General features: G+C 36.1%; 1 protein-coding gene across 1 annotated transcript in view; it reads left to right on the top strand.

Annotated features, from left to right (window-relative positions):
* The first annotated feature begins 5,228 nt into the window (after nt 1-5,228).
* The window catches only part of FANCC (FA complementation group C), a 75,007-nt gene continuing 58,218 nt past the window's right edge, over nt 5,229-22,017 (top strand). The window contains 4 exon segments of the mRNA XM_084503875.1: nt 5,229-5,293; nt 8,780-8,953; nt 10,541-10,625; nt 16,471-16,565. Coding sequence (XP_084360001.1) covers nt 8,789-8,953; nt 10,541-10,625; nt 16,471-16,565 — 345 coding nt within the window. The 5' untranslated portion in view covers nt 5,229-5,293; nt 8,780-8,788.

Raw genomic sequence — 22,017 nt, 5'->3', positions numbered from 1 at the left:
GGCTATTTCTGGGTGTGGGTAGCCAGGGAGAGGGGAGAGAAGTGTCAGAATTTTTGGTGAGTTTTTCTTGTGCCATAGGGAAACACATTCTTTCATTTGCAGATTTAGTCATACTCTGTATGGACTATGTGAATGATTTTCACAGAATGTCAGTATTTTCAACTGATGCTAGAATAAATTTGTATCACTTTTACTTACACTTGCTGCACTGTGATTAGAGTGCATACAAAATTAAGTACATATAGTAAAGCCTGGAACGAAAATACGTGTTTGTTGTGTGGTGATTTGCTTTTTGGTGGAGTGTTGCCCTTCACCATTGTTTTCTGTTTGTGCCTTTGTTTCTTCACATTTAGGATGTTTATCTCAAAGTACTTCAGTTCTATAAAGCTGGAGAATTACAATGAAAAGTACATGCTTCATTGCTAGGGTAAATATTAGAGGTGCTTTTTCTTTAAAAAAAAAAAAAAAAAAAAAAGGTTCTAGAAATGTGAAGAAAAAGAATTCATTTAGCATAACCAAGACAATTCTGTACTCTCTATGAATAACGCTGTATGTCTGTACCATAAGCAGTATTGCAACTGATTTTTAGATACTTGTGCTGAAAAGTATGGACCCTCGTATCTTCTCTTCTTATAGTTGTGTAACTCAGGGTTAAAACTTGGAATTCAGCAAAGATGCATGGCCAATAAAGAAGCATAATTGTTGGGGATAGGAAGCCCTTAGTGTTAACTTAAAATTTAATTTAAAAAAGACTAGTAATTCTTCATGATATCTAGATAGATTGTACTCCCCCCTTCTTTTTTTTTTTTTTTTTTTAATGATGAAACAAACATGAATATTTTGAGAGCATGCTTCCAGTTTGCAAGATCTTCTGTGTAGTCCAATTGCAGGCAGATTTCTTTCTGGCAGGAAGTTTTTTAGGCTTTATTTCCCTAGTAATTGTATGCACAGGTAGAAATGGATGCTGTTCCTTGATATACTAGTGTGAAGGAATATACTTTTTTCTGTTACCTTGTGGATCACACGTAACTCTTCAGAATCACAGAAGAGGGGACTAATATTCTATCTTGCGGCATGCAATTTAGTTTATGTTCTCTTCTACTTATGCTTTGAAAGTAGGGAATTAATGCATTTTTGGTGATGGCAAAACTTGAGTGAAAGTTATAAAAAGCAACAAACAAACAAACAACAAAAAAGCAAGCAAGCAAGCAAGCAACCAACCAAAGTGTATTTTTTGTTATTGCTGTATATGTGCCTGTCCCCACGCTGCTATAGTATCTCTGGAAAGAGACAAATGCTGCATGCATATTTCAGGATGAAACTTTGAATTTATCTCTACTTAAAGGTTTATGCAAAGGAACTACTATACGGAGGAAATAATTTCTCTGTATTCCAGTCAAGCAATATACAAATAAAAGTTAATTGCAGAGAAGGTTCAATGATGGGGAAGTTTGGATGATCGGTTTTGTTTATGATTTGTCTGTTTATCATCAGATTGTTTTTTTCTGAACATGTCCTATAGTGAAGAGGGTGACAAAAGCCTTTTAGGCATCTGAATTTACACTACAAATGTGTTACTGTGAATTTAAGCTGCAGGAGACAGTGGTAACCAGGTGTAAAAGTTTAGCTGACAGAGTACAATTTTTATTTGGCACAAAAATGGCACTGTATCTAGATAGTCATAGTTCATTCACACCTTTTCATTGACATAATGCCACGTGAGAGTATGCTGTTTGCCAGAAGAGGGTAATGAAAACTTCAGACAAAGTTCATAACAGATATCCCATGATTGGTGCATTAGCTGGCAGATTGGGTTTAGAAGTGATAGAAGCGTTAAATTTCATCTTCCAAGAACTTGCCATTATTGCCAATAGTGGTTCAACATAGCTGATGTTGCCAACACAGTGAGAGCCCTTATTATGTGGGTAATCCTGTCAGTGTTATGAATGTACCAAATTTAGGCCCCATTGAGACTAGTATAAATCTGGATGCTGACGTAAACAGGATCAAAATTTCTTATCATGTAGCCTGCCAAAGAAGGTACAATTTATGTAGTGTTTAGAATACTGGTATCAGAGGCCCATGTACAATTGATTTGTGGTATTACTAGCTGTAGTGAAGATAAACTAGTGTTAGCAATGACTGGACTTTTTGCAAAGTGGTATGAAAACAGATTACTTCTACGTTCACAGATATTCTTCAGGACCAGTCCTACCTCCTGCAGCTCACAGGCAGAACCAGACCTTCTACCTCTTTCCAGAACTGCATTTATTCTTTGTTTGCATTATCTTCTGAGCCATGGTTTTCTTTGTGTGGCCTTAATTGTAGCTGTTGCCAAATAAATCAGCTGAGAAAGAAGTGGGCTGAATGAAAAGGCTCTGTCCAGCAAAATAAATCTGAGAATATTTTAACAGTCAACTTTATCAGACCTATCCCCCCAAACTGTTTATCCCTTCAGCATTAGGCAAGATTGTCATGTTGAAATGTTACCAACCAGTGTTAGTGAAATAATCTCAGGAGGCTTGCTGTTTATATTGTGCAAGACAAGATATGTAACTTTTTGCCTTGCAGGGGAAATACCTTGAAAGACAATGATCCAGTCCACACCTACCGAGTTCACCACTGTTTCTAGAATGTCATCAAGGTGTGTACTTGTTTGTGCTTCTGTCCACCATGCCCAGCATGTCATTTCTAGCCTGTGCCATGCTTTGTCACATATTGTTGCCTTTCTGTGGTAGATCACTGTGGACAGATGAGAGATTAACAATTCAGATATGGAAGAACAAGCAAGTAGTTACATGGTGAGATAGAAGTCCCCTGTTTCTTTCAAGTCTGGCTTCTGTTTTGGAGGGCCACGCTGATCTGCTTAACATCAGTATGCACCAGTCAAATCTGGGATTTGCTTTATTGCCTTGAAACAAATTTCCATTTTGTACACGCAGCCGATTCCCCGGTATGCACAGCTTTATGTGGGCCTTGCTAGATTTTGATCTGGCTAGTCCTGATGCTGGAATTCTTTTATATTAGCACCTCGTATTGTTCAGGACTTTGCTGGATTGCTTAAGACCTTTCTGTCAGAGATATAAAAGTGCTTTACCTCATTGTCTGTTTTCTCCTGTTAAATTTAACTTTTTATTTCAAATACTTGTTGTGTTGGACTCTTAATAACATAGTTGGCTGGTTTTGTGCAGGAGAGGCTTCCATTGTCTTGTGATCAGATTTTCTATTCATTTTGTGCCTAAAGACATAGTAATCTGTTTTTTGGGCTGGTAATTGCATCTCTTGTATATGGAAATAATAATTAATTGCCTTGTTTTCCTGTTAAGATTCATTATGGAAAGGTAACGAATAACATCTGTAAAATTCAGTGATATCACTCCAAAACGCCTTTCACGTCTTTTACTGTTCCCCTGGGCAAAAGATAAGAGTGAGATGGATGTGCTGGCATATTATTTCTGCCTTTTGCGTTAGAGAATGTTTTATTCTTAAGCTCTTCAGATGGGGAAAATCAGAAGGAGGGACTACTGCTGCAAGAGAAGCCTGCCGTTAGGACCAGAAAGTTTTAAAATTATTTTTTGTGTGAAGTGGTTGCTGTTAACAAGAAAGGCTCATACATGATATTTATTGGTTATGAAGCTTATAGTCTGATGAACATGGAGGAGAAGCCTTTATTATACATTTTATTTATTATTGATTATTTTATTATTTATTATAGCTCTTATGCAGGGCAGGAAGAGGGGGAGGTGCAATGTTTTCAGAGTGCTGTAGAAAAGGAAATCATTTATGAATCCCATCAATGCATTACGTGCTTCCCCATGATGTCAGATCTTTTCCAGTCCAGCAGAGCAACATAACACAACTGGAAATACCATTTTGCTTAATGTTCTTAATTTAATCAATAAAAATAATCAGAATAGGAGGTTGTGTACATATGCAGTCCATGGAAGTAAACCTGTTAGTAGCCACAGTCCCTTAAAGATGAAAACTGGGCTCTATTTCCAATGAGACCTGACAATGAACTCAGAAGGCAGACAACTGTTAAAATACCGATACTAAATATCAGGGTAAGTAGAGAAAACAAACCCAGAGATATGGAATACTAATTACTTTCTCTAAGAGAATTACCAGTCTAAAAGATGAGTGGTTATAACACACTTTACATCTGCTTGACAACTATTCAGTTTACCAGATTTTGCATTTTACTTAGTCAATGTTGGTTCCTTCCTTTTGGCAAAACTCATTGTTGGTTTTGTTCCCAGAGGGAGATATATTTGAATGCAATTTGTTTAAATTTATAAAGTCTATATAAAGACAAGTTGTTTTCTGTAACAGTGGTTTGTTCTTTCTGTAAAATAACTGGATGTGGGCACAAGGAGGGATAGGCAAACTTGCTGTTATCTATCCATTTATTTGTCTTTTTGTTTGTTTTCTTCACAAGCTGGGGTTGCTGCTGTGTATGATTTCAGAGAGGAGATGGAGTAGTGGAAGGTGAAGTGTTCTTTTGGGGTGTGGAACTACTTATCACCAGTTCAAGGAAAGGTACGCAAATGAGAGCTTTATACATTGAATAGAAATTTTCTTTAGAGATACTTGGAAACCTTGATGCTTTGACATAGGACAATACATAGGACAATATTATACCTTAATGTTATCTCAAAGATCCTTCTACTTGAAATATTTTTATTTATTTAAAATAATAGCTGAATGTACAAGTATGAAAACAAACTAGGTAATAAAATCTAGTGGCACTTCTTGGCAGGCTGGTGCAGCCTCAACTTGAGTAGTCTGTGCAGTTTTGGGCACCACAGTATAAGACAGATATAACACTGTTAGAGAGTGTCCAGAGGAGGGCTACAAAGTTGGTGAAGAGTCTGGAAGGGAAGACAAATGAGGAGTGGCTGAGGTCCCTTGGTTTGTTCAGCCCCGAGCAGAGCAGGCTGAGGGGAGGCCTCATGGCGGCCTGCAGCTCCCTCACGAGGGGAGCGGAGGGGCAGGCGCTGAGCTCTGCTCTCTGGGGACAGCGACAGGACCCGAGGGGACGGCATGGAGCTGGGACAGGGGAGGGTCAGGATGGGGGTTGGGGAAACATTCTGCACCCAGAGGGGGGTTGGGCACTGGGACAGGCTCCCCAGGGCAGTGGTCACAGCATTGAGCTGCTAGAGTTCAAGGAGCATTTGGACAATGGTCTCAGGCACATGGTCTGATTTTGTTTGTTTGTTTGTTTGTTTTTGGAGGGTCCCCTGGGGACACAGGAGTTGCACTCCATGATCCTTGTAGGTCCCTTCCAACTCAGGTACTATGATTCAATGCAAGCAAAATTTGTGGACTTGGAAAGCTATCAAAGTTTTTTTCAGAAATTTTCTAAGATTGTCAGGAATTATTTCTGAGGAGCTGTTTTAGCAACTACAGATGCCGTTAATGTTTTATTTATTATAGCTGAGTCCTGAGTTTCAGGATTTGGAACAGTGACAAAGTTACTTTGCTTTTACATGATTTTTGTGATCTGTGGTTGTGTTCTAAAGAATTGTATTTCTATAGTTCCAGAGAAGAAATCTTCCCTGTTTTGCTACCTTATATGCTAGATGTGCAAATATGATTTCATTTTCAGACTCTAGATAAGGAGATAGTTGCGGACAAGTTCTCTGAAACCTGTTGGCGTGTCATCTGCTTTTCCAAATAGTTCTTCATCTAGCATTGATGAAGAACTAGCATCTGTTGTGGAAGGCTGTGACAATGTGGTACTTGTATGTATGCGTTCAGGAGGACAGAACATTAGCTCAGTTTTTACCTGGAACGTCATACTGTAGAGCTTTGCCTCCAGATCTCATAACAAAAGTTACTGACTAAAATGTTATATTTTAGACACTAATCCAGACAGCTCTCTTGGCAAAATAAAGCTAATCCATACCCTGTTAGAAATGTAGCCTTCAGCTTCTGAAAGATAAATGAGTACCCTCCTGGGTAAGTTCCACTGGGTTCCTGGTGTTGAAAGTACAAGACCAGGAGTGTTTGATTCTTGGAGAGATTCTGATAGAGGAGACTAGGGCTTTTTCTTAGGGTATTTTAGGAGGTGATTGACAGTAAATCCAGCTTCTGAATTTCTCATATTCTTGAGTAAATAGTCCAAAATAAGAAGCAGTTTTAGATTTTTGGCAGCTGAAATAAAAGGAGTCCCAAGTGGAAAAGAGGCTGAAAAGACCTTGGGAATACCTTTGACAGTATGACAAGTCAAGTCAGGTTTGACAGGTCAATTGATTTTTTTATAATTTCAGTAGGCATTTTAATATGTTTTATAAAGGGGCATAAATGGTTAACTTGTAATTAAATTTAATTAACCAGCAGATTTATATTTCTCTCAGCAATAAACTATTTATTCTCTGACAATTTTTGAGATAAAACTGTGTTGTATTTTCTTTTTAATTATGTTATTTATACAATCAGTCATTTTACTGTATGCTTTCCCGTAGTGTTGAGGTGAAGACAATAGTAAGTGATATTAACAAAATAGTTCTTTTCAGGACTAGATGCTATAAGCAATCAAGAAAATTGCTGTTTCATTGGAGGCTTCTAAAGAAAGCAAACACACGAGTACAGATTAAAAATCATGCTGTTGTGAATAGAAAGGGAGCTTGCGAGATTTTTTTCTGGATTCCTTTTAGTCTGACATAAGCAATGTGATGCGGCAAAATGAGCTGGGATTTCAGACTTCTGGAATAAGAATATTCTTACTCTGTCATAGCTTCCCCACTTTGCATCCTGGAATAGTAATTGCATGTAACTGGTGTAAGAGAAAAGCCCATTTGATTTGCTTACCTGGGATGTTTTGTTAATACTCAGTCATCTCTTATGGCTGGCCCCAAAATGCTGGAGTGTTTGTGATACTTCTTTTTTTTTCTTTTTTCTTTTTTCTTTTTTCTTTTCTTCCCCTATCCCCTCCCCCACCCTCCCCTTCCCCCCCCTCTCCTTCCCCCCCCCGCCCCCCTTTTTTTTCCTTTTAAACCTTCAGGAGCCATTGTGTTAAGGGACTTACTTTTCAGTTATTCAAGACAATTAATCAGACCTCAGAACATCAAATAAGCTACTTTCTTTACTCAAATCTGTAAATCCAGCTTCCAGGTGTAATTTATTCTTGAAGCCTTTATTATGCTCTAGTGATGATAGAAGGTTTGATGGCTAATTGCAGCTGGATGTTTGACCTATTCTCTACTTCTGAGAGCTACTGTGGTGAAGTCTCATACCCTATTTTAGATGCTTACTAACTAGTAAGGTTTAGGGTATTTAGAAGATCAGTGAAATTTTGGCCCTGCATATGCTGGCTAAGAGTTACAGGTTAGAGCAACAGTTAGAAGCAGGAGCATAATAAAGAATGGAAAAGCATGGGCTTTGCCTACATTGTGTTGAAAACAACTAGGACAAACATACTTTGAACTCTGACAAACCAACATATTTACCTTTTTTTTTTTTTTTTTTTTTTCTGGACAGAAATTGAACTCAAATAATAGTTGACATTCATTATGAGGTATTTATTTATTAGCATTAGAAACTAAACAAATTTATTAATAACCTTTAGGTTTTTGTCATGCTTGGAATAGCATGCTATTTAAGTGAAGTGATTATAAAGAGTTAGATGTATAAAGCAGTCTTGATTTGCAGCGCTGCTGCTCAGGTTCAGGTTTATTTTTTGGTCTGTAGCTTCATGTCTGTAGCTTACAAAAGAAAATTTCACTGTTTTCTGTTGCTTCAATGAGTGTCTGAATTTGTCTCCAAGCGGACAACAGTTAATTTCTGAAAACTGCCACTGTGTGTGTTAATTGACAGTTGTCTTTACCATCTGACATAAAAGACAATGATTGAATGGCTGCAAGAGCTCCTTTACTCTTTCAGCCTGTGGGGTATTTCTTTCAAAGAGATTTAAAGGTTGGTGTAGCACCTGCTGCTCTATTCTGTCTCCTTCTGCCAAGGAAAAATACAGCAAAGGAGGAAAAAAAGAAATGTTTTGTGTCTTCTACTGGGGAAATTTGGTTAGTTTTTAACATTTGTACTTGACAATAATCCTCTTAAAGATCTAGTTTTTACATTGAAGTATGTAATTGGTTGTAGATTATACAACCAATTGTACAGCTTTTGTTCAAAAGCTTTTATATGTAAAGTTGAATGTGGTCATTTTTCTTCCTCCTTTGTGTGATAATAAAAAGAACATAGAAAGAAAATCAGAGCAAAAATGCTGAATTTATTGGCTTCCTTTAAAGAGAATCCTCCTTTTGCACTTAAATATAATGATCAATTACAAATGCAGATCTTAAAACAAGCAAAGCCCCAGCGCATGCTCCACAGCCCCTTTTGTTTTGATTGAACCATTTTTTTTTTAGTGTTTTCATTTGTCTTGAAATGGGCATTTTCAGTTTTTCCTCATGCAAAGCATTGTAAATTAGTGTGCTCTCGTATTATTGTAGTATTCTCTGAGTTAAATATTGGTGATGACAAGTTCAGATCATAAATGCCTGAGAAACAACTGGGTGGCACATTCTAAGGTAATTTATTGATTACTGTGCCACCTTTGTTACCTTGTCACAATTGGGTTATTCCTTTATTACCCTATTACTACTAGAAAGAAAATTGGCACCTTTATGAGTTGCAGTTCCCCCCCACCTTCCCATTTGAACACAGAAAAGGGTAGTAGAAATCCTTCTTCTTGTTCTCATTCAAGGTTTCAAGCCCCAGTGTTTGGTTATGCCTTTTTTTTGAGTTGTAATCTTTTTTGTTTTGTTTCGTTTCCCAGGGTTGTGGAATGGCCCAGGATACTACTGTGCCAACACTGGACTTCAAATACTGGTTGGATAAAGCTGTTGAGTGGGGTCAAGCCACCACTTTGGAAACCCAGAAAGATGTCTGCCTTCACTTGCCCCAGCTGCAGGAGTTTCTACAGCAGACTTATGAGACTTTGAAACATATGGTAAGTGACTTTAAAAGGAAGAAGTGGCCTCTTTTGAAGACACCCTCAGAAACAATCTGCAGCATGTTTTGACAAAACCAGAAGCAAAGAGGCTTGGGTTACTGACCCAATGTATTACTGGATCAGAGAAGCAAACTGTGGAAGCAGTCACAGGTAACGTAAACAGGAATGTCCTTCCGGTTCCCCTGGTTTATCAGGAAAGGAGCTTTTTCTACTTGGATGGTCGTTGTCACGTGAGATTTCCCGGCCGATGCTCTAATCTCTTTAAAAAAAACTTTAAAATAAACAAGAATTTGATTCTGGTTGTCAAGCCATACATTGGATTGTTTAAAGGCCTTAACATGCAAAATTGTAACTGATCCTGTAAATCTCAGAGAGTCTGTTGACACGCTAACCCCAGTGCTGTGGCATATGTAGTGAATTCCATTGGCACATGCTGCTGACTGTTCTGTTTTCTAATTTGATTATTGTCTGCACTCACTAGAGTACTTTTTTTTTTTCCAAGTAAGTTTAGTTGGTTTTATGCTTAGTTATGTATACGTTTTCCTGAGCATGGCTTTTTCAGTATATGTATTAATTTTAATTAGCTTTAGAAGTGTTGTGTTATGGTATGAGGCTGACTTCTTATGGAAGCAGTTCTTGTTAAATATTCTTCTTCTCTAAAAACTGCAGTTTTTAAAAAATCTGAATTTAATTTTTAAATACAAGATTTTCAAGGAGTGATATTTCTTCCTCTGTATATCTGTCTTTTTCTTAGAAGAAGAAAACAAACAAACAATTTTTAATGTTGCTACTTCAAGTAATCTGAGGCTTGGCCTGAAATGGACCTTGTGAATATGGCCCCAGAAAGTCTGGGGCTAGCCCCAAATGTGAGACAAATGTAAGGAATTTATTGCAGCAGCAGGAGATGGTTATCATTCCTGCTACTTGCATGTTATCTCAGCACAGCACCCTTTTTAAAAGCCTTCATTTATTAGATAGTAAAGCTACAAAAATGGAAAAATAAGACCGATTACACAGGATTGTGTATAAACTACATTGCCTACTACTTTTTTAGTGAAGCTGCTTTCTATTTGGTTAAAAGTTAAATGGCAGTTTGTTGCTGACTAGTCATTAAATAAGCTAATTTAAAGAAAGCAAGCAGAAGTAACAGAAAAATACTTAGTTTTGTGCCATAGTGAGTATTATTTTTTTCAGAAACTCTGTGAGACAGTATATTAAAGTAATGAGGACCAACAAAAGTATTTGTTGTAAAAGTAATTGTGCTTTTATTTATTACTAAATCACGGTTACGAACACTGTTTTCTTATTACTATATGTGAGAGGAATTAGTAAATTTTCTACCACAATTAAACATTAGCTGAGGAAATTACTTAAGCTTTAACTTATGTGAGTTATGATATTATAGCTGATTTGACTAAGCTCTGCTTTTATTACCTACTTGCAAGTGTTTTGTTTCCAGAGCAATTCACAGCAAAATCATTGGGACTGTAATTTACAATAATCTGTATCATTAGCAATTCTTCTAATTTGCTTTTGATGTATGGTATGTTTATTGTCTTTTTGTTTGCTTTTATGTCTTAACAGAATTCAATTGTAGCAATTCAGCAGTTCCCTTTAATTGGCCAGCTACTAGGAAGGCTTTGTTGGAATCCTTTTGTTATAGGATATGGTAAGAACCTGTAATGATATTTCTGTAACAGTCCATAAATTTTATTCCTCAGGAATTAAAAAAAATACAACTTGGTATATACTTCAATTTTTCCATAAAAATGCAGCATTCTTTCTTACTTAGGTAAAATTTTGAAATAAAAATGCTATCCAAGTTATTTAAAACATGTGTCACTGAGAAATCTTAAATTTATTTTTACTTTTGGAGATAATTAATTTCATGGATTATTTACAGAATCTTGACTTGGAAACAGTAGATTTTAAACCCAGTGAGTGTTTATGTGCATCATTATTTCTGTTGTGTTTCAAATTTTCGTGTTCTGTTAATTATGCTAGTCTCCCAGAATGAACAAAAAAGTTTTAAATTACTTTCAACTGAGGTTTTTTCCAGTTATATGTCAGAATATTCTATCAGATAATTTAACATAGAATTAATTTTTCTGATGTGTTCTTTTTTTTATTAATGATAAGCTGTACTGTGTTACGATTTTGCTTGTTTTTACAGATTTTATTCTGAATGTTTTTCTAACTTGTAAACTAGAGGAAAATACGTAGATTAAAAAGCAAAGCAGTAAAATGGTGACTTAGAAAGAAAAGGTGAGAAAAATAAAAAATGTCTTACTGTTGGGGTGCAGGTGAGATAAAACAAAAGGAGAGAAACTGCAGACAGGAAAACTGTTAGGATGGACCAGACACTACTGTGCTTTATACTACCTGTAGTACTATACAGGTAGGCATACTACCTGTATACTACCTGTAGAACTATGCAGGTGGCACACTACCTGTAGTTCCAGTATACTTACCATGCATTGAGATGTTGATAAATGGCTTAACATCTACTCTGAAAGAGAAAGCTAATTCTGACTTTCTTTGTCAGCCCCTGAAACAGTATTTTGCTGATGTCCTACATCAGTTTGCTACAGCAACATCTCCCTCCAAAAAGAAAAAGTGTTGCATTTTGTCTCTTCTGGTTCATGCTTTTTCAGAGACATACAGGAAAGCGCAATTTTTTTTGGTCTCTTGGAGCAGTTTATTAGGTCAAGAAGACCACTGCGCTAGAGTGATCATATGTCTTCTGGCTTGGATTTGTCTTCTTCCAGTTAGCTCCAAGCACAGGCAGAATGAATTTGTCCACGAAAGACATGGTAGGTGTGCCTTATGTCAGTACTTCCCATCTAAAAGGAAGACTTGGGAAGGAACCGTACGTTTAAATGTAGGTCAGTATGGCAGAGAAACAAATCTGCGCTTTTGTGACATCTTTTGAGAACAGACGTCTTCTACTTCTTGGACTTATTTTTGTCAGGTTCCATTTTTAATCATAGTTTCAGTTCCTGGGAATGTTGGTAACTGTTGGTGTTTACAGATACACACGTGCTTTTCTTCTCTTTTTTAGTTTGGAATAACAAGTCTTCAGACCACCAGTCTTTAGACCACCACTGTCTCTGAGCCAAAAATATATTATATTAGAGAATGGAGCATCATCTATTTTTTTCATCTGTTTTTCCTTTTGAAACATTTCCACAACAACCCCAGCTATACATTCTTAGTTTCCTCTACTTCTCCCTTCTTTTTTATCCCTCTGTATTTTCTAAAGCAGAAAAAGCACTTTTTCTTCAAGTTGATCATTACCTCTGAATACTGCAAGACAATGAGTTTTACTTCATTTTTGTTTGTTTCTTTTGGTATCAAGGTTGCAAACAATACAATTCAGAGAACTTCACTTGCTTTAAATGGAATCCTTCTCTTCACTTCAGTGCTTGGAGATGGGAGAAGGAGATTTCCCAGCACTGGTAGACCTGAAGATGTCTGCTTATCCATTCCCACCACTTCCTCCTTTTAGAGCCACCTGATCTCTCTTTGGGCTGCTGGCACTTTAGATTCAGATAATTCTCATTTTGTTTGGCACTAGTTTTGAAGATATTCTTTAAGATAGTGCTGGTAGATGCTGACTCTCAAGTGGGTTTCATATAATTTCTCATTTGGATAAATAGCTCATTCAGACATGTCTGAGACCAGGCCACCCTTGCAGTAGAAGAAACTGATTCTGTTCAGAACAGTCTTTCATACTAATAAATGGAAGAGAGAAAAAAAAATAATTATATATCTGCATCTTGTCCAAACCACAATACCTATCACCTTAGATGTATGTCTGCTGGTGCTGGATGTTGACATGGCTGACCACTCAGTGCAGGAAGCATGGTCTCCAAGGGAAAATAACCTCCTCATAAACACTCTTGAGCAGGAGGGGGCCAAGTTAGCCATATATAGAATGCTTATGTGAGGGAAGCACGACCAAAGAAAATCTCATGGCTCTACTTGTGGTCCTGAACCATGAGGGACACATGAGGAATTCAATCTTGGTAGGGAATTCCAGTGTTTTTTCTGTGGGCTGGGGGATTATGTTCTCAGTAGGCCCCTCCTGGTTTAAGTTTTGAGCCCAAATATCTTGAATCCCAAACTAATACTATAAATGCTGGGGAATTTCTTGGTGGTTCTCTATGTCAACATATGTGTGTGAGCGTGCATGCTTATGTATATATTCATTTCCCCTGAAAATTCAGTTTTAGCTAATCTACATTTTGTGTTATATATGTGTATATATGTAATATCTCTATGCATTTTTCAGTAAAATTTTACAACAGGATCTAAAAAGAATATTTCTGGTTCTAAGATAAGTGTTTTCTCATTAGTTCCATGCATCTGGCCCAGCTCATGATGGGTTATGGATAAATGGACTGCATCCTAGGATGATTGAGACCACACTGAATTATGAGAAAAAAACGCATTGCCTTTTTTCTTCTTTATCTTTTTTTTTTTTTTTTTTTTCATGAGAAGGAGTGATGGGGAAGGAGTAAAATGTGATTAATACTAAAGCTTTTTTGTTTTCTTAACACAGCTTCCAAGCTGTCTTAAATTTCCTCCTAAAATTGTCATTCATTTAGTTGCAGTTTCACAGAATCACACAGAATCACAGAATTTCTAGGTTGGAAGAGACCTCAAGATCATCGAGTCCAACCTCTGACCTAACACTAACAGTCCCCACTAAACCATATCCCTAAGCTCTACATCTAAACGTCTTTTAAAGACTTCCAGGGATGGTGACTCCACCACTTCCCTGGGCAGCCTGTTCAACATTAATGTGTTTAAGGAGTCCAGCAGAAAGTTGGAAACATTATTTTTTTTCATATAATTTCCACCTTGGAGTAACTAATTTTGTTGCTTTGGATGGCTTACTTGGGTAGTGAGCATTCTTTTGTGCTATTCTAATATCAGATATCTTGGTTCATATCCTGAAAATGGTTTTCAGTGCGTGCAACAATGGTATATTTTTCATGGTGATCACAGTTATTAGCAAAATGGAAGGAAAAAAATGCAGAAAGTTTTCTGTGGTTCTCTCTGGTCTTTTGATGCATTTGTCTTTCACAGCTGCCACAATTATATTAAAAAGGTCTATCCCATCTTATTCTTAAGCATCCTATATTTCTTCCCCAATTCTAAAGCAGTTGTGAAAAGGAAAGAGTGAACCTGGGAGTGGCCTTCAGATTATCACTGGTATTTCAGCAAGAGTGACCCCTTTTCCTTATTTTCACAGATCTGTGGGAAGCTACTTCTCTTGTAGCCAAAAAGTAGTTTTGACTGGGGAAACTGTGAATGTGTAAAAGTCCCTTATCTGGGGGGAACAATTGGCATGGCTTTGATACAAACATATCCTGCTTTCAAACACAGGTTGAGGTTTGAAGGTAGCTATATCCATGTAATCTCATTATCCTGAGAAAGTGTACTTTGCTCACCGAAGCTTTGCTTTTATCATTTTAGCTTTTGTCATACTGATTTGCATTTCTGACAGGCAATAGTATATATAATTCACTGCTATAGTATGCAGCGAGTCTTTGTATGTAGCAAAAGTTCTTCTCAACCAGAAGTCTAATTCAGTAGTTATGTTTTTTCCCTGCCCTTCCCTGCCCTGCAAGACTGTCACTTAAATAAAAGGACATACCATATGACATACAATGACATACTATAGATCTACAGTGTAACTAGGATGAGGCAGAAGAAGGGACACCTGAACTACATGTACATTGTTCAGGATAGGTGATTTGAACTCAATTTTTTTTCCCTGTCTATTTTTCAGTATGTTTTGACTTTGTAAGTTTATTTTTCTTTTACTTTTTCTGTTAGTAAAGTCTGAAATTTACCAATTACTTGTACTAAAATAACGGCTATTTGTAACGGTTGGAAACTTCTGTGTTTCCAAGAAGCAAAAGGTTATCATGTAGTTGTTTGGACAAGTAAGACGTGTATTTTTTTTGCCTCCCAAAATTTGCAGATTAGAGTTGTATTGGGTAAAATGTTTTTTTGAAGAAGATAGAGTTGCATGTTCGTGTTGATGTCTGACTGTCAGTTCAATATAGTTGCAATCAAAGTCTAAGGATACTTTAAATTTCTGCTGAGGAGTATGCAGGTTGTCTCTTGCTCTGATCTTAAACAATGTAGGAAATCATTAGCCTTGTAAAAACACATATTAAAAAAAAAAATTCCAAACACACAATGTCAGAGTACCTTAAACTGTAGTCAGTTAAATGTGTATAAGAAGCCATTTCAGAGCAGAGATGCTAGTCAGTGGGAGGCCAGTGATGGCCTACAGGCTTGTTGGACATTTATTGAGGAATACTGGTTTAAATCAAAATTAACATCTCTGATCACCTGGTGAAAACACAGGCATTACTTAATGGAGCTTTTATTTTTTCTTCAGGCTTTTCCAACAAAGCTCTTCTAAATAATACTCTTTATTACATCCTGAGTAGCAAATACACAGAAAACAGAAGAAGTCATTTGTTGAACATGATAATATTTAGATTATCTCCTAATGTAACTTCTGAAAGTTATGTGACATTGTCTGTTTCTATCTTTATATTAAGAATAATAGCACTTATTAAGTCAATATCAAAGCTACAATGATGCATCTAGTTTTCATGGTTTGGGATACAGTTATGCAGTTTTATTCTGGGATAAAATTCAGCTTAGAGACTCCTTGTATCTGCTAAAGAACATTAAAAAAAAAGCCTATTGAAAGCAAAGTAGTGGAAAAATGGTGAGTTACATGGCTTTTTATCTGCTTACTCCAAATAATCAGCTCTTCTATGATAATACCTGTGCATCTAAGTGGTGATAATATTGATGAGTATAGAAGGTTTTCAGAGAAGGCAACTTGTTTCCAGCAGTACGTTATGATTAAGTAAAATCTGATCTCACGTTGCAGAGAAAATAGGATTTTTTCCATCAGCATTTAGGTGTTGTGCTGTCTGCAGAACTGTCATTTTCCTGAAGCATGGGGAATTCTAATATATTTTTGCAGAAAACTACGTTCTACGTTCTTCTTGTGATTGATTTCATACTTAACAAATTCAAATTTTTCAGAATGAGCACCTTCAGTTGTGCAGTTTGGACACCAATGTAATAACTATTTTTTTACAGCTGATTATTGTTGATTAATTATATTAATCAGATATTTAAATTAATGTTTCTTGATGATAGCTTCAAGTATTTTTTATGTAAACAATTCATTAAGTCATACATGTTTCTTAAGAACATCTAAATACTCTGTAGATTTTAATCTGACTCCTTTTAAAATGCTATTAAGGAAATGACTACAGAAGAACTACTACATATGAATAGTATTAAATGTGTTGTGCAAATCTGGTAGATTGAAGCATTATGAGTTGAGACTGATATTCGGGGCTTTATTTTTGTGGATGGATAGGAATTGTTGTGTGTAATTCTGTCTATGTTTTGATTTTACTTTCCCCCCCACCCCAAATGTATCCTTATTTACTTTTTTTCTCTAGATGAAAGCCAGAAGACTCTGATGTGGTGCTTATGTTGTCTGTACAGCAGTGAACCACAGAACCCTGTGGAATTGAAAGCCAACAGCTGGATACGGGTAAGTGAATGAATCCTTCCCAGGACTGCTTTGAATTAAATTGATTATTTAAAGGTGCTACATCTACAGCATAGAGACACTGTCATTTAAGAAACCGTTTCAAACACAACTTCCATACATATTGCATTGAAGTGTGTACTGCTCTAATTATAACACAATCTGTGCTAGCCTGTCATTTCAAATATTAAAAAGATGTGGCATTTTAAAGTGGGTAGTTCTGATGACTTATAGCCTAATACAGAGTCTCTAAATCTAGTAACTGTGAATAGTGAGCAAAGACCACAACTCAGAAGGGAAGCAAGTGTTATCAAAAAAAAAAAAAAAAAAAAAAGAAAGAAGAAGAACCTTTCAATTAGGATAAAATAAATAATCTGCCGAAATACTGTAGTTTGTTTTGAAAACAGCTTGTATTTCCTCTTTAGTTTCATTCTTTTTTGCTTTTGTTTAGTCTCCTGCCTATGAAGAAGCTAATTGTATCCAAACTTTCTTCAAAGGCAGTCATAGAGGGGAGGGGTAGTGCTTGTGTGTGGATTTATATTTAGCGATTTAAGGAGTAACGAATCCTTAACTTTAATCCCAAATTTAGGGGGTTTTCATAGGCACATCTGTTCATATTTTGTGTATTTCCACAGTGAACCAGCAAAGTACACGAGCATGTAAATAATTTGCAGCACATTGATGCGTAATACTATACATTGCTGAATAGCAATTTTTGGGTGCAGTGTTGTTGGTTTTTACGTCTTTGCATTCTCTGTGGATTTTTATCATCATATGGTTAAAAAATTAATTGAATTGTCAGTATATTTTTTATAGCTTATCGTCCTCACAACTAGTGGGACTGCAGCACCAATCTCATTATCATTTTTGTAAAAAAATCAGCTTATCAGAAATTTTCATCTCTGAGTAGTTCATTTCTTAATTAGTAGTTGACTTTATGCATTTCAGTTTATCTGGGTATGAATGTAATACAGATTAGTATAAAATAGGTAAGGGTTTTGCTATGTTTATGTTGGAAACTAGCTGTACATAACTAAGTAGTAGTCTTGATATTGGTGCAATAATTCCCAGCAGTACATTCTCACATTCTGGTGCCCCTGGGTTCTTATACATGTGTATTTTGTGGTTTGTACACTATACCATGAAATTATCATTAATTTTATAATAACTAAAATTACTCTTATTTTCTTTCTGTTTTGAACGTTTCTCAAGAGGCATTTCAAGAGGTTAGTATACTTGTGATTGACCGTGCAGCAAAGTAAAGGATTTTTTTTAAGTCTGCTTGAACACCAAAGCAAAGCGATGCAAAAACAAATCTGTCTTCTCTTATGCATTCGTATTGGTTAGACATATTCTTCACATGGACATAGCAGATTGACAGTAGGATCCACTTACGTATTCCACAGAGAATAATTTGTCATAGTGTGCGTTATTAACAGCAGCATACACATCTGCCATGGTGAGTAGGAGTTAAACCCAGGCAATGATTGTGATCTACTGATTGATACATTTGTGGTGATGGGAAAACATGCCATTTTAACCTATGTTTGATGTAACTGGACTGGTGGCTTTGGTGACACGAGAAAAAGCATCAAGTAAACATGAACAAACATTTAGGGATGGATGGGGGAGGGACCGCTGCTCCTGGCAGCACTGCCAGTTTAAGCTGTCCAAAGTTGGGACAGACACACAAGCATTTGATATAAGACACACTGCAGGAATTTTTCTACCTAGTCTGTGAGTTTGAATCAACCTTAAATAATAATTATGACTCGATGGGTCAAGAGTTAACGTAAAAGTGACAGGGAAAAGGGCATGGAGGAACTCAAAGCAATCTATTTCTGTCATTCGGCACTTCCCTAGTTGATTAAAGTGTGCATAGCATAATATGGACTGAAATGCAACAAGTTCATATTTTGATTTGAGAGAAAGAAATAACTGTTAGAAAATTTTAATTTAAAAAATAGGTTAAATAATGGAGATAGTAAAACGCACGGTATAAGGATACACAAATTGAGATTAAAAGAAAGGATAGATATTATTGCTTTCTACAGTAGTTAGAATTTCTTCTCACTTCCTCACAGTCTGGAGTGCATCATAGTGCAACCACTTATTAGAGAAAGTGGTTCTATCTCCTTATTCAAATCAGTGTTGTAGTTCTATTTACCAGCAAATGTGATAAGGACTATTGTGCTTGTTTGTACAGAAGAATGTAAGTGAAGTATTTTGTTACTCTTGAATAGTTTCTTTTTTATGAAAATAGAAATCAATATCAGATAGCAAAAGAAACATACAGTAAGTCTGCTGACCCATCTAATGTATACTGACAGTTATTTCCTCCTGATCTGTTTTATTTTCCACATTATTTGTCACAAAATATTGTCACAATTGGGGATCAAGATACTTTTGCTATAACAACTATAATTTTGAAGTTTGTGTTGGCTGTTTTCCTAGTGGCTTGATGACCAACCTGTGCAGTGCCTTGGTCTGACCTCAGCCTTGTTCATTATACGGTGGGAGCTCTTTACAGTGGGGATATTGACTGTCTTGTGGAGAAGATGCCAAATACAGTTGTTCACTGTGGAAAAAATGGCCCAAAGGTTAAAATATATAGCTGAAATGAATTCTTGGGGATGGAGAGGAAGATAATTTTGTAACAATGTGATGTAAGGAAATTAAAATCCAGAAATGACTTCTAAATAAACCTCTGAAATTCAGATTTTACTTAAAATATTTTTAGTATTATGGAAAATTTGCCTATTCTTGGACTGAAATAATGATCCTCTAAACTAGTTAAGCTCAATCTAGGAGGTATGCATGGTAAGCTTCCACGACAGTGCACTGAATGGACTTCTGTGTTAGTTCTGTATACACTGATACAGGAGTTATGGAAGAGATACTGGTTTACTGCTTTTCAGCTTCTGCATAACTGACCTTAACAGCAGCCTTGTCCTTTTTGCCCTGCAGCTCAGAGTTGTTATTATCTCCCCAGGTTCATGCCTCAGCATGCAGTGAAGAGGAATACTTATATTTTAAAGAGGTGAAGTAGTTCACTATGTCAGCCAGCATGCATCAGATAAATGAAGACCTCTAGGTGCACCTTTAGTCAATGCTAGTGTAACAAAAAGAAGAAGCAAAACCAAACCATAAAACAAACAAATACATCCAAACAAAAAGCAAGGAGTGGTTAATGGTTAGTGGTTGAACAGGCAACTTTACCTCTTCACTACTAACAGGTAAATTTTAACAAGGAAAAATATTGAAGATTGACCTTTGAAGATTGCTTCCCAGTTTTATGGGTTCTAAATTTGTATTAGATTAAAATTCTTCTCCCAAAATGCAAGGTTATACGTGACTGCAAAATGATGCTATTCAGCCAGCACAGTGGTGAATATTCTTCTTTCCTTTGTTTCCACATCAATATCCATTGACTATTAAATTGGGCCTTCGTTTTTTGTCATGGCAAGTACCAGTTTCCAAAGAATACTTTGTGGACTGTCAGTGGTTCTTTGATGAAGGTCATTGATAGAAAAGCTGATCTGAAGTCCTTTCAGCTACTGAATTAGATTTTCAATCAAGTAGCAAAAAATGTATTTGCTGCTTGCTTTCTCTTTAGATTTCTTGCCATTGTAATAGTAAAGCTGAGTTGTTTGAGAAGAAGGAAGTTAAATATGGAAAGTAAGGTAGTTGCACTTGATCTATATTATTAGTCAACTTCAGAAATCAAGATGATGCATGTCTGTAAGTCCATTGAAAGAATCAAATGTGCAGAGGAAAGACCTGATATTTAATTAACACATGCAGCATAAACTGCAGTGTTCTTAAAATGATATGCTATTTAAAAGAATGAGACGATTTTCTTTTTTTTTTTTTTTACATTCTGAATTAGAATGTTGAAAGCTAGATTCCTTGTTGATGTACCAGCCTGGCGCAGTGCAGAAAGCCAAGATACACCCTGCCACAGATTTGTCACTGAATGAATCAGTTGTGACCTGGTAAAACCAGTTTATCAGAAAATGCTTTAGTTTCTCCATCTGGCCTTCTCTGAACAGAGGCTTTTGGAGCTGTACGTGTGGTATTCTAACACAGGCTTCTGTCTGGTGGGGCTAGAATGCTTCATTTCATTCGCAATGCAGGTTGCTCTTGCAGTGGCATTGCATCAACTAGAGATTGAAACCTACTTTTCTGAAGTAGTTTTCCATTCTATTAACTTGATCACATCTCCTCCTCTCCTTTAAACTTATAAACTGTGTTTATGGATTGTTTACTGCTTTGAAATTTGTTACTTTATTACACTATCACTGCTTTTGATGTATTGTTTTGGAAGGCCATACATATTTGTGAGAGTGCTGTAGCCTCTTTCCTTTAGGGTTTGGTAAAAACAAGAACTGTTAATATATCTTTGTTGATCATTTGTGTTTGTTTGTTTGTTTTTAAAGTTTTTTTTTTAATAGTTTACTCTCCCTCAAAGGAGAGCAAAGAAATAAGGTACTGTATGTGCAATACCTTAAACATAGGGGTGGAGGCCTATAAGCCTCTGCATGTATTTTTGACCATAGTTTTGGGGCCTGGCCAAATTTTGTGTGGTTCTTTTGGTTATCTGTATGCTGAGCAAGGCCACACTTTATTAATAGCCACAAAAGTATTAGATGTCCTTTATAAGAATAATTTTTAATGGCACTGTAATTATAAAGTTCCAGTTATTTTTTTTGTAAAAATACATAATTAAACTTCTGTGGCTTATCTTCATAAGATTTCGTACATATTTATCTTTTACCACTGTTTTTTATTGGTTATTTTTTAAATAGTGGATGGTATGATGCAAAATTAATATAAAAATTTTCCTTCAGAAACCTTTGCTTTTGTTGCATCAGTGAGCAACAAAAGTTCCTCAGCAGAATTGTGTAAAAGAAATGTTTTTATTAAAATACTAAAACTGATTTTAAAATAATAACAACAAAAACAAAACTCTTAATCTCAGACTTACCTATTATTCGTTCATTAAGTTGCTGAGGTATTTCTGCTGTAAAATCAAAGTTTTGAATTATGGTCTGCAGTCCTTGCCTCTCCCTGTTGTCATTGAGTTTATCTTCATGGTATTCTGCTGAGCTAAACAGAGTTGATGGAAAGGTGTCAGACCACTTATTTCCAAATATATTCTACCAGTAAGCAGAAACCATATTATTCTTTCCTTTGAACACTGTCAGCACTCAGTAAACAATGATAAGCACCCAATTACCTCTTTGAGAATGCAAATGTTGCCTTTTCAGATACAGCATTTCCATTTTGGCCAAATGCAGTATTTACAGGAGAACTGCAATATTTGCTTTCTGGACTTTCCCCTGAGATTTAGCGAAATCATCTTCTTAAATTATTTTTGAATAGCAAACACTTAAACAATTTGAAATCCATTCAATTAGTACAGTAAGTGTTTGGCAAAACTGCTTATACACAA

The sequence above is a fragment of the Aythya ferina genome (assembly GCF_964211825.1).
Source record: "Aythya ferina genome assembly, chromosome: Z".
In the NCBI taxonomy this organism is placed as follows: domain Eukaryota; kingdom Metazoa; phylum Chordata; class Aves; order Anseriformes; family Anatidae; genus Aythya; species Aythya ferina.
This window is presented reverse-complemented; position numbering and strand designations above follow the sequence as displayed.